The following is an 11899-nucleotide window of genomic DNA, read 5'->3' as shown; positions in this document are numbered from 1 at the left end:
AGTACGTGGATAAGCAAGAAATGCTAGTTATCTGAATAGGAGCCAGGACTCACCAATGAGCAAACATCAAAACAACAGTAATCAGGAGATGGGACAGAGGATGTCACTTCTCCTTGGTTACTGACTTCAATTAACAATGAGGGTTATTAGCATGTGGGATAAAATTAGTTTTACACTTTGAAATGTAGAGTCAACATAAGAACACTAATACGATTTACTAGCTTTTTCACGTTTGTGTGCTTTTTGATTTTGACCATGGGCAAGAGTATAGAAAAATAACACATCTTTGAGATGTCAAGAGTTTCCAATTGTTGAAATCACCCAATTCTATTATCTGACAGAATAGAAGAATTTGCCAAATACAGAGAGTAAATATGTGGTATGAAAGCAATCACTCAGGCATCACTCAGATCACTAAATTCAATGCAGTGAGCTCTGCTCCTCCACACGGAGAGGGTACAGAGGACGGAAGTAAGGCTGAAGAAGTGCAATCGATGAGACCATGCTGGACCCAAGGCTCTTCAGATTTCACAAACTAGGGAGGAAAAAACCTGCCACATCATCAATGTCATCAGTTACCAGAGTCCAGATAAGTGACCCTGGCTGACTTTATAAGTTTGAATCAGCACATCTTAAAAAAACCAAAACAAAACAAAAAAACAGCCTAAGAATTTGAGGTATCAGATACCCATTAAAAAATGACTTTAGATTTATAAAACTTAACCCACAATAACTCACACAGATACTGTTCAACAGAGTAACTAAGTGAGAAAGTCCCTGCAAAGCTGAGCATCAGCAAACTTGGAGCCTAACCTCTGCTCAGTTCCTCACCAGCTGTGTGACTTTTGGTAAGACATTTAACCTCTCTGGGTCTCATCTCTGTCCCTACCTATAAAATGAGGAGGCTAAAGAAGACAGTCTCTTGATGCCCCTTTTAACTCTACAATTGCGTGCCTGTTAATATGTGTGTCATCAGCATGATTGTGAGTTTGGTTCTCTGCCTGGACATCTTAAGTGTGGAAATATGGGAAGGGGCAGCTTCCTGAGATCCAGGATGGACAAATGCAAAACATCATTAGACAGCCCTTTCCTGAGAGCATCTCTTTCCATTAGAATGTTTGTACTGCTGCTCCACTTTGGTAGGATCTATTAACCAAGGCAAGTAGGGCCAGCAACAAGAAAAGAAGAAGACCCCTAGTGGCCCGCCCCAAGGCAGGGTGGGCTGCACATTCCACAAGGCAAAGGCTCCCAAACAGTGTTGAGTTACAGAACCAACCAGTATCTGCTGGAGAGTTTCTGACCTGAGAGATGACCGAGTTCTTGTATTCCCACAGCTTCCTGGCTTCGGCTTTCTCCTTGTTACTCAGCAGCTGAGGCTGGGGAACCTTCTCAGAAGCCCTGCCCTCAATAAATCGGGTTGCCAAGGACCACAGACGTTGCTGCCATCTTAGCACCCCAGGGAGAGCGTCAGCTGAATTCAGTGCGAGTAAAGGAGAAAGAGAAAGACAGCAACATGAGAATGATTCAATAAATCGGGTTGCCAAGGACCACAGACGTTGCTGCCATCTTAGCACCCCAGGGAGAGCATCAGCTGAATTCAGTGCGAGTAAAGGAGAAAGAGAAAGACAGCAACATGAGAATGACCGATTTGGTTGTAACCAAGCCGAGAAAAGCACCTGTGAACTGATGAGACACTTCCCTGTGCCTAGATGGGTTCATCTGAGGGCAGGTGAAGGTTCCTCTCTGGCTTCCAGAGTCTGACCGGTCAGACCAGGACTGATTCCATCAAACCTTAGTGCCCCAGATCTTCAGAGCACTGCACGGCAGGGCTACCTGGCATGCCGCCCACCATCTGTCACAGCCCATGACGAGGTGAGAAGCTTGGTCAGGATGCGATGAAGCAAGCTTGCTGTGACAAAAATGCTGTGGAGCTAACAATGTGCTTGGAGACACAGCTGACATTCATGGGCACGAGCTCCTTATCTCACAGGCACAGGTTAATACACAGCGGCAGTGGTCCACAGGTTCTCTTGCAACCGCACTGCTATACAGTGTGACATATTTTAACACTATCACTGTGCTTGCTGAATATGTGTGTATTACATATTTCAAACATACTCATCAAATGTAACTGTTAATCTGATCTGGTGAAGCTCAATGGCTTCACCTGGTAGCCCTGCTCACATGGCTAGTCAAATCAGGGCCAGTCCATGTCCTTGTACTCTTTGGCACTGCTGGGCGTTCTCAAGCCTGGTTGCACAGCAGAACCTTCTGGGAGGCTCTTAGAAACAGCTTCCTGGATCCTGTCCCATGAGGTAGGAGCAGAAGCCAGAACCTGCGCCTGTAAATCTGTGCTGTATAAGCCCCTAGTGATTCTGATGCAGCCAGCTCTAGGACTGGCATCTGTGACTGCTGCTCTAGACCACACTTCCCACTAGCCGCGAAATAAAAAAATAGCCATTGAAATAAACAGTGATTGCTCAAATAATATTCATACTCTGCACAAGTCTCAGGACCTTCCCATTACAAAACTTGGGGCAGATCACACAAAGGAAAAATGAATGACTGCAGGACACTTTATTCCAGGACAGCCAGACACACAAGATTAATTTACTTCAAATCATTTAGATCTAAATAACTTTGGAGAGACAAATCTCCCCTTAGAGGGGAGATGGAGGTTGTTGTGGGGTGACTCAGAGGTCACAGGTAACACCAGGACTAGGCCCCAACTGGGGTTTTCTGGATTGGTGAGGGAGGATGTCACTGTTCTAGAAAAAAAACCTCTCAGGGTGGATCAAGAAGGAACTGACCTCTTTGGACCACAGCATGGAAGCCAGTCTGTCTCCATGGAAATAGCTCTCAGAGTGTGGTCCTTGTAGAACTTACATCAGAATCACCACAGAGCTTGTTAAAAGGCAGATTCCTGGGCTCCCTCCTGTATGCTGAGTCAGCAGGGCTGGGGTGAGGACTGGGAATCTGCATTTGTGACGAGTTCCCCAAATGATTCTGAGACTCACTTGCATTTGAGGACACTGGTCTGAGAATGGTAGAGGATGTTGGACAAACTGCTACTCGCTTAATGGAACTGACTCCTAGAATTCTCTACTACTGTCTTCAGCAACGATATTTCCTTCCCCAGATTCCTTCGAGTCCAGGGCAGATCACAAAGGAAGCAGGCCAGGAAGAGGAAGGTGACTTACTCTTCACATCCCACAAGATATCCTTCTCAGGAGGGGCAGCAAAAAGGATGTAGAGCCGAATCGTGTCGATCCCATACTGCTCTACAACCTCCTCAGGGTCCACCCCGTTGTGCTTGGACTTACTCATCTTCTCCCATGTCACCTCTAACTTCTCTTTTGTTTTTGCATGAACAGGAACAGAACCTAGATGCCAAAATAACACATAGGCATGGTATGTGTGACTCTGAATTGGTTCTATAGAAACACGGTCAATAAGAAAACACTGGGGGAGCAATGAAAGGTGCCCTCTTGAAGACTTCCACTAAGCTCACTTACCACGCCTTTCCCTCCCTCTATATTATACAAAATGTTTTTGTTTTTAAATAAATAAGGCCCACCTCCCTCTCACAAACCTTTCTTTCATGAATAAGTAGTACAGTTATAATGGTCTGTGCCAGCTTTTTCTACAAAATATTTCCCCCTTTATAAGTAAATTATTTATACACAAAAAAAGAATAATAAGAACTTGCATATATTGCTATTTTCTTTATGGATTCATAAAGTTGGCAGCTGACCATTCAGGGTCTCGGAGCAGCCAAGAACCCTGAGAGGCTGCCTCACTTGGGGACTTGGTACCACCATTCATATTATAGTCACCAAAACATGATCTTGTACTGCAGGGCACATGGAGCTAACTCACTGGGCTCAGGCTAAATGTGGCCGTCTGTTTGTGTTATGAGCTACCCACACCCTGTTCTTTGGAAGTGTCTCCTCACCACTGCTCTAGATGGTGCTGATAGAAGTGGCCATGTTTGGACAAGGTCACCTTATTGCCAAGCCCTAGTGGATAAGACCAGTAAGGTCACCTGACAAGGCAAAGCCTTTCTCAGGAATTGGAACTAAGAGACAGAAACTGTTTTGATGGCGTTGGGCTCCAGAAGCCTCAGGTTCTAAGGAGATGGGGTTAGATGTGGCACTGTGTCTATCCCTTTGTAAACTGATACTGGGGGAGAGCAGAATCCAAGTCTGGCAGAGGAAGGAGAACAGGGCAGAAGAACAGAGAGAAGCTAGAAGAGGAATTAGAGGCTTGAGAAAGAGAAAAGGGGAAAGGAGGGGCTGGTGACTTCCTATGTGCTGTGGGGCCCAGCTGTATTTCCCACAACTGGGTTTGGGTGATGCCCCTATTATCCTTGAGGCAAACCATCTTTGGGTGGATTTCTGTTCCTTTCAGCCAAAGAATCCCTGACTCCAACAGTAACCAAACTCCCATAGAACTGATAATATATACCTAAAGCCAATTTCATACTTCATGAGGTCTACATCCATGAAGTAGACAGAAACCTGCACTTGCAGATGAAAATATTCAGCAAGTCTGCAAGGGAAGAGAAAAGATGTTCACAACACTGCCTGGCCCTATGACATCACAGCAAAGGAAAACTAAGTCCTGAATGATGTTTCATCCAGGCTGCAGTGAGGCTCAGGGAACCTCTGCCCCCTCTACCCAGCCCTGGGTTGTGTCAAGCCCTTATAACACTGTTGTGCAAATTAGGAAAAAGGCATCGTTCTGAACAGAGAAGTTGAGAAGTTAGACAAAGTTGCTCCCTTTTGGCAGATGTGGCCCTGAAATATAGGGTTTGGCAAGTGGCTAGATTTTAGGCTTTGCTTATCCCCTTGGCTGGCTGCCTTTGTGCAGTACACAAACCACACAGCTGTGCATGGGTAGCCTTGTCCATAACACACAGAATTACTAACAGCTGGAATTTATGTGCCTCTGGATGTAGCTCCTTTCCTCTCTGGTCTGTGCTGAAGACACACTGCCAATTTCTCCTTCTCCAGCTTCTTTTTCTCCCAAGGACCTTGATGACCATTCCAAACCCTGATGTATGATTACTGTGAGTAGGTAATTCCACTGACTGCTTCCTCCTAAGCCCTCTCTCTAGTGGTTCGGCCTGAGAGGTTTTCTACCATTTAAGGGGTTGTTGGGTATACCTAATCTCATTCATTATGCACTCGCTTTTCTAAATTCAGTGGCCAGAGTACTGAGGGTTCCTCACAGCTGCCCCTATACATACTGCCTGCTGTGTCCCCCCGCCCCCACCCCCATTTTCTTGCATGTCATTTATTCCATTTGTATGCTAGGTGCACATGACACATCTTCATCATGCCACCTAAAGATCTGGCAGGAGGAAACATCTTTGAGGAAGGGTGAAAATACAGAGTAGACGGGAAGGGCTTGGGAGAGCTGGGAGAAGGACATGCAGGGGAACGGGGGGAGGTGTTCTGCTGAGAAGTGCTGGAAGGGGCTGCTCCATTGCTCCAAGAGAAAGCAGAGTGGTGGCCCTGAGGTTCTGGAGTGTGGTGCTAGACCACCGAGGAGAAACACTGGGAGTACTCCAGTCCTGGAAGACTGTCTCTTGGGCCTGGGGGTTCTGTCTTTGAGATGAGCTGTCTAATGTGGGCTGGGACAGGAGGTGATGCATGTGTTGACACTATGTTACACACAAACGAAAACCCTGTTCGAAGCTCAAGTGACACTTGAGCTGGATGGGGCTGGGGCAGAGGAGCAGCCAGCCTGTCCCAGGACCAGCCACAGAAGGTGCAGGCCCAGAGCAAGCTGAAGCTTAGAGACTACGAGGCCAATGGGTCCCTGCCCTGGATTCTCCAGCCAGCCAGGGCCTAGCGGCAGACACCTGCTTGCTCAGTAGCTCTCGGGCCTGGCCTTGGTTCTCTACAAGGCCTGGATGGGACCGGATGGGCCATTCTTACCTGTGAGATCTACTTCCTCTCTCTGTAGGTACTGTCCAGATGGTAGGCGGAATGTCTGCCCCTTGATAAGGCCTTGGGCCAGCAGCTTATGAAAAGGCTCTCTGAGGAAAGATAACAGGAAAAGAAAACTAGAGGTAGGGATACAAAGCATCCAGAGAATAGCAGGACCAACCTTATCTGCTGATGGGCAGAAATAACTGCCCTTCGTGAAAATGGGTCAGCTGACCAAGGCCACTTGTAAACTCAGCTTGAACAATGGCTCCTTATCAATAAGTGGCAAGAAAATTTTAGTTAAATCAGCAGGTATTAACTAACTGTCTACTTTCCACTGTGGGGAAGTGGAAAGAGCCCCAGGCCTCAGATAGAAAGGCCTGAACTCAAATCTTAGTCCCGTTTCTCAAAGAATTCTATGAGTCAAAGCAAGTCACTTACTTGCTCTGCTGGTCAGTTTGCTCATCTGTAAAATGGGGGTGAGAAAAACCTGCCTCAAAGTATTGTTGGGAAGATTTAATGAAATGATTGCAGGAAAATACTTGTAAATTTTAAAGAACCACACAAATGTAAGCTATATGCTAAGCTCAGCCTAAGAAGGGCTCAAGAGGATACAGAGATTTAGTTAGATTACTTTTTTCCTTAACCTTGTATACAGCACCTGGTTACATTCTTCTTAAATTTTTTGTCATACAAGTTGTACATGAATACATCTTTTTTGTTCACATCCAAACACTACCCCTCCTTTCTAGGCCTACATTCCTCTGAGATGGCAGCTATTATTAATAGTTTGGTGAATATCCCTGGAAAAGTCTGGAGACTTTTTTCAATACCTTTACATATATAAACATGTACACACCCATATATGGTTTTGTAGATTTAAAAAATTTAAATAAGTGGGATCACACCATATGTATTACTTTATGGTATTTCCCTTATTGATATGACTGAATTTTTCCATCACAGTCCATATAGATCTATCTCTTTTTTTTTGGCAGCTGGCCTATATTGGGATCTGAACCCTTGTACAGAGATCCAAACCCATGGACCTTGGTGTTCTAACACCACTCTCTAACCAACTGTGCTAACCTGCCAGCCCTATCTCTCTCTCTCACTCCAGATATGGTTGAGGGAGAACACCAGGTGGCAGAGAGTTATATACAGTGAAATACACCTTACCTAATATTTTTAAAGACACAGGAAATACTAAATTGTGGACACGCAGATGTGGCAACTGTCAAAAGACAGACAAGAAAGAGACATGGTGACGTTCTGATAGTGGTTGTGTCTGAGCGGGAGCACTGCTGCGCTCCCAGCGCCGCACTCTCCCGAGTGTGCCACAGGCTCGGCCCACCTATCTCATTTTTTAAACAGCTACCTAGTGGTCTACAATATGGATGGATTATAATCTATTTATAGAGGCTGTTTTTAAAAAGTAGTCTTAGTCACACCATAATAGACTGAATAGTAAGAGATAAATTTTTTCTCTTAAGAGGACAAGTAGAGGTTGACTTCCATACTGACATTATTTTATTTAAATGTGAAATTGTTTATTCTTAAGAATCTACTTGATTCAATTTTGAAGCATTTCAGCAAGGGCTATTCTGAACTCCAAGAAGATTCATGGAGACATCTGCTGATGACATATGTATTTCATGTTGTTAGAGACAACACGCAGGAGCGTCCATGTAGGGAAGACCGGGTGACATACCTTTCAATACACAAGTCCTGTGGTGGTGCTTCAAGGGTGGCTTTTATTTAGAAGTTCAAAAACCTGGTATCTTCAGAGAGGCCCAACAGGCAACACACCTAACTCCAGTGAGGAAGGTAAAAGGAGCTGGCTTTGTCAACAGGCTTCTCATTTTACACCAATGCCGTCGAGTTTAGATGAGCCCTGATACTGAGTGAGGCTCTGGAAAGGATCCTGACACGCACACTGTGCAGCCGCTGTCATAACAGTTACGTTGACAGTGGCAATTTAAAGGAAAGTTTCTAGTGCATTCAGGAGGACAGAGTGGAACAAAGAGATTGAGAAAGACTGAGGGTCAGCTAGAAGGAAAGGACTCCTGGTCATTGTATTTTAAAAACTTTTATGAGCGCATGTGTGTATATGTGCTTGCATATGTGTATTTGGTAGTAGTGGTGGTGGTGGGAGAGGGGGTGTATTTTCCAAGCCAGAAAAGATTTGATATATTTAACATTCAAATGGAAATGTCACACATATTTTTGAGACCTCATTCAGTACCCGGGTCCGTTATTTGATGTCACAGGGCTCATGGAGCATGCTGTTGTGTTAATTTGGAGGGAATTCCACATGTGTGCACAAAAGGAATCACAACATTGTCCAACCTCTAAAATATTTTTAATAAACTCTTTTGAATCATAGAACTGCTGTGTCTCCCACCTCCACCTCAAGACACTATTGGCAAAGTCACAATTGGCAGGAGAATGATGTCCTTTTGTGCCACAATTCATGTCCCAGCAAGACTCCCAGGAAATGTGAGCCCTTTATATACAAGGATATGGAAAATGATTTAAAAATCAAATGCACTTGGATCTTATACTGCATTTTAATACAGAAGCACAATGAAAGAGGAGCAATGCTGTCTGTGCGTCCCTGTTTTTCAGGAATGCTGGCACACACACCAGGAGGAACCTTTGTCTTCAGGCCTCACAGCCCCTCCCAGGACAGGTCAGGGTTTTGATGCCACAAGCACAAGTTTATCTTTTAGATTGGGGTCTTCCTTAAATAATTTTATATGCAGCTGCCTAACACAAAAGAAACAGACTGTAACCTTGTCCCTGATGCACTTGGTGGTAGAGGGATGAATTTGCTGTTATAGTCTCAGGCTCTAGTGTCCCTGCACCAGGTTTTGAGGTTTTCCCTCTCCTCTCTCACAGTGAGTCTGTGGTTCTGGGCACTTGTAAGAGAAATTTTTAAAAAGATGTTTTTGGGATGGAAGGAAGGAGGGAATAATCTGGATCCAAAGATAAAGACAAGTAGGTTAATTAAAATCAGCAGCATTAAGCCTCCAGAAGGGGCTGGGGAAGAAACAAGGAATCCTGTTAGCGCGTCTGGCATTTCATCAAGTGACACAACACCGCCATCTTCTGGGGATGGGCAGAATTACAACCAGAACCTGACCCTAACCCCAGCTGTTCTGCTTAAGGCTGCGTTCCATATTTTTAAACTTTTTTTTAAAAAGTAAACTGTTAAAGTATTGCACACATATTGGAAAGTGTATGAGTCCTAGGGGTATAACTGGATGAATTTTCACAACATAAACACACCTGTGTAACCATTGCCCAGATCAGTGAGCAGAACATGACCACCTCCTGCCCACCTCCAGGACTACCTCCTCACCATGGGCACCACTGGCCTGATTGCTAACACCATCGTTTAGTTTTGCCTATTTCAAAACTGCTTCTAACCATTTCCAAATGAGGGAGCTCAGGGAATGGCCACATTGGAGGCTTTCCCCAGACTAGTAAGTATGGCCTCACAAAATAGCAGTGCACCTAAACCAAGGCCTGCGGGTTCAATGAATATGTTTCAACTTGTGAAAGTTAGCAACAATGCAACTTGACAGCTGAAGCTCAGCTGGATTCTCTATCTCCTCCTGGGGTCCCAGTCCAGCAGGGGTCGTCTCGGATGGATCTTCTAGAAGAGGGAAGGACTGCCTCAGGGCCCAGTGCCCTCAACTATAGCTATCCAGACATCACTGATGATAGCAGCACTTCCTGGCTCACTCAGACTCAGCCTCAGAAAGTTTCTTAGTACCACATTATCAGAAAGCACAGTTATAATGGAAATTTATCATTTATTTATCCAACACGTATTTCCTGAGTGCCTACTATAAGCCTAGCACTGAGCTAGGCATTGGGGTATGACAGTGGGCAAAGCAATCCCTGCCCTCAGGGTGGCGTCTTTGCTATTGCTGAACCAAGCAATGCCTGACCACTCTCAGAGCTGTGAGGAAGGAAAAGAAAGAGCCTGGTCGTATTGAAGAGCACCTCCTTCCACGTCAAGTTAAATTCCTCAGCTTGCCCATAAAGGACTTCTCCCCTCCCTTTTCACTTCCTCCGCTCTTTGCCCATACACGCTTCCATGTCCTCACTCACACTGTTCCCCAACTGTTATCAAAACGCTTGCCCATAAAGGACTTCTCCCCTCCCTTTTCACTTCCTCCGCTCTTTGCCCATACACGCATGTCCTCACTCACACTGTTCCCCAACTGTTATCAAAAATGTCCCTCTGTTAAAACTCTACCCTTCTCTCCAGGCTTGACTCATATGTTCCCTCCACTGGGAAGGTGTCTTGGACCCTTATGGTTGGAATTAGTTGCTCTTTTCCTTGTTGATGTGTCCAGCGTGGTACCTGCAACATATTTGGCAGATACTACATTTTATTGTGTATTTAGGTGAGTTGCTTACCTGTCTGTCTTCCTCCTGGGAGGAGGAGGAGGAAAATCCTTGAAGACCCTTCCTCATGCCTAGTTCATAACAGATGCTCAATAAATGTTAATTGGTTTGAACTAAATCATGTTTGTTTCAATGAATCAATAAATGAACCCAACAACAGCAGAGGTTGGGGACAATGTGGAGGGGGAAACTGGAGGCAAAAGGTAAGAAGGATGGATGAGGGGGATCCCTCATCCACAAGGCAGATGAAGGGGCAGGCACTGGATGCTATGGTTTCCAGTTGGGACCACGACCTTTTGCGGGGAGGGGCGTGTTGAAAGATTCCAAACTCTGTCCACTTCTGGCTCGTAGGAAGGTCACAGGAGCAAGGGAATGAGAATGGGGAAGTGCCCTGAGTGTTCACATGGAGTTTCACAGCAGGGGGGGGGGTTCCCAGCTCCTGTAATCCTGCTCATTCCTCAGTGCTTCCCCTCCACTCTTCTAGGGCTCTAGGGAATGCTCCACAGGGCTTTGGAATCTGGTTCTCATTCTCTTGGCTGAAGCCAGCCACATCTACCCTCATCTGTAGTTTAGCTCTGAATGAGGAGCCATTCCTGCTTATTCATTCAACATGTGTTTGCATGACAATTGGGTATAGAGCACTCTGTAATTAATTGAAGAGCTTACAGTAGAACAGGTGGTCCAAGACATGCTCATAAATAACCATCAATACAAGGAAGAGGCGTAAGTGTGATATGGAGGCACAATGTGCACGGGAATGAGGAGCAAGGGGATATCAAGCACTCTGCTGAACGTGGGATCCAGTTCTGCTGGACCAGAGATCACACCACGTTGCCAAGTTCATCATTCAGATTCACAGTCGTTGTAACCTATTTCCCATTTGTTTATTCATTCATCCATTCAACAGATGGTACCTGGGAGCAAACTTGTGTAAGCAGTTATTTATTTATCATAGTGACTGTGCACAGCAGGGGCCTTTGTGTTTTTTTTGTGTGTGTGTGTGTGTGTGTGTGTGTGTGTGTGTGTGTGTGTGACCGGTAAGGGGATCGCGACCCTCGGCTTGGTGTCGTCCACACCGTGCTCAGCCAGTGAGCGCACCGGCCATCCCTATATAGGATCCGAACCCGCGGCGGGAGCACCACTGCGCTCCCAGCGCCGCACTCTCCCGAGTGAGGGGTTGGCCCCAGCAGGGGCCTTTGTAAGAGAGAGAAAAATCTGCCACTCTTAATGACCAACAACTCCCTTCTGACTCAGGGACCAAAGGCCAGGGCATTATGCCTCTGCCTTAAGGAAGGCCCTGGATTTTTCTGAGTCAGGTTTCTTCTTCAGCATTACCCCTAGAGGTAGATCATGCTTGCTTGCACTGAAGCACAGCTGCATGCAACAGTGATGAGAAATGATGGAATCTTCACTATTTCCTCATTAGTTTGGACTCCACTAATTGAAAAATTATAATTGATTTTATTGTGCATTAAAGGCCACCTTTGTACCACTGAGGGAGGGAGGGAGGGAGGGAGGGAGGGAGGGAGAAAGGAAGGAAG

The 11899-nt window shown here is 45.6% G+C and overlaps 1 protein-coding gene across 1 annotated transcript in view; it reads right to left on the bottom strand.

Moving 5' to 3' along the window:
- The window catches only part of LARS2 (leucyl-tRNA synthetase 2, mitochondrial), a 186647-nt gene that overhangs the window by 35755 nt on the left and 138993 nt on the right, over nucleotides 1–11899 (bottom strand). The window contains 3 exon segments of the mRNA XM_008584192.1: nucleotides 1302–1471; nucleotides 3201–3383; nucleotides 5946–6046. Coding sequence (XP_008582414.1) covers nucleotides 1302–1471; nucleotides 3201–3383; nucleotides 5946–6046 — 454 coding nt within the window.

This window comes from Galeopterus variegatus, unplaced genomic scaffold (assembly GCF_000696425.1).
Source record: "Galeopterus variegatus unplaced genomic scaffold, G_variegatus-3.0.2 Scaffold3172, whole genome shotgun sequence".
NCBI lineage: Eukaryota > Metazoa > Chordata > Mammalia > Dermoptera > Cynocephalidae > Galeopterus > Galeopterus variegatus.
The sequence above is the reverse complement of the archived record's forward strand: the minus strand, read 5'-3'. Positions and strand labels throughout refer to the sequence as shown.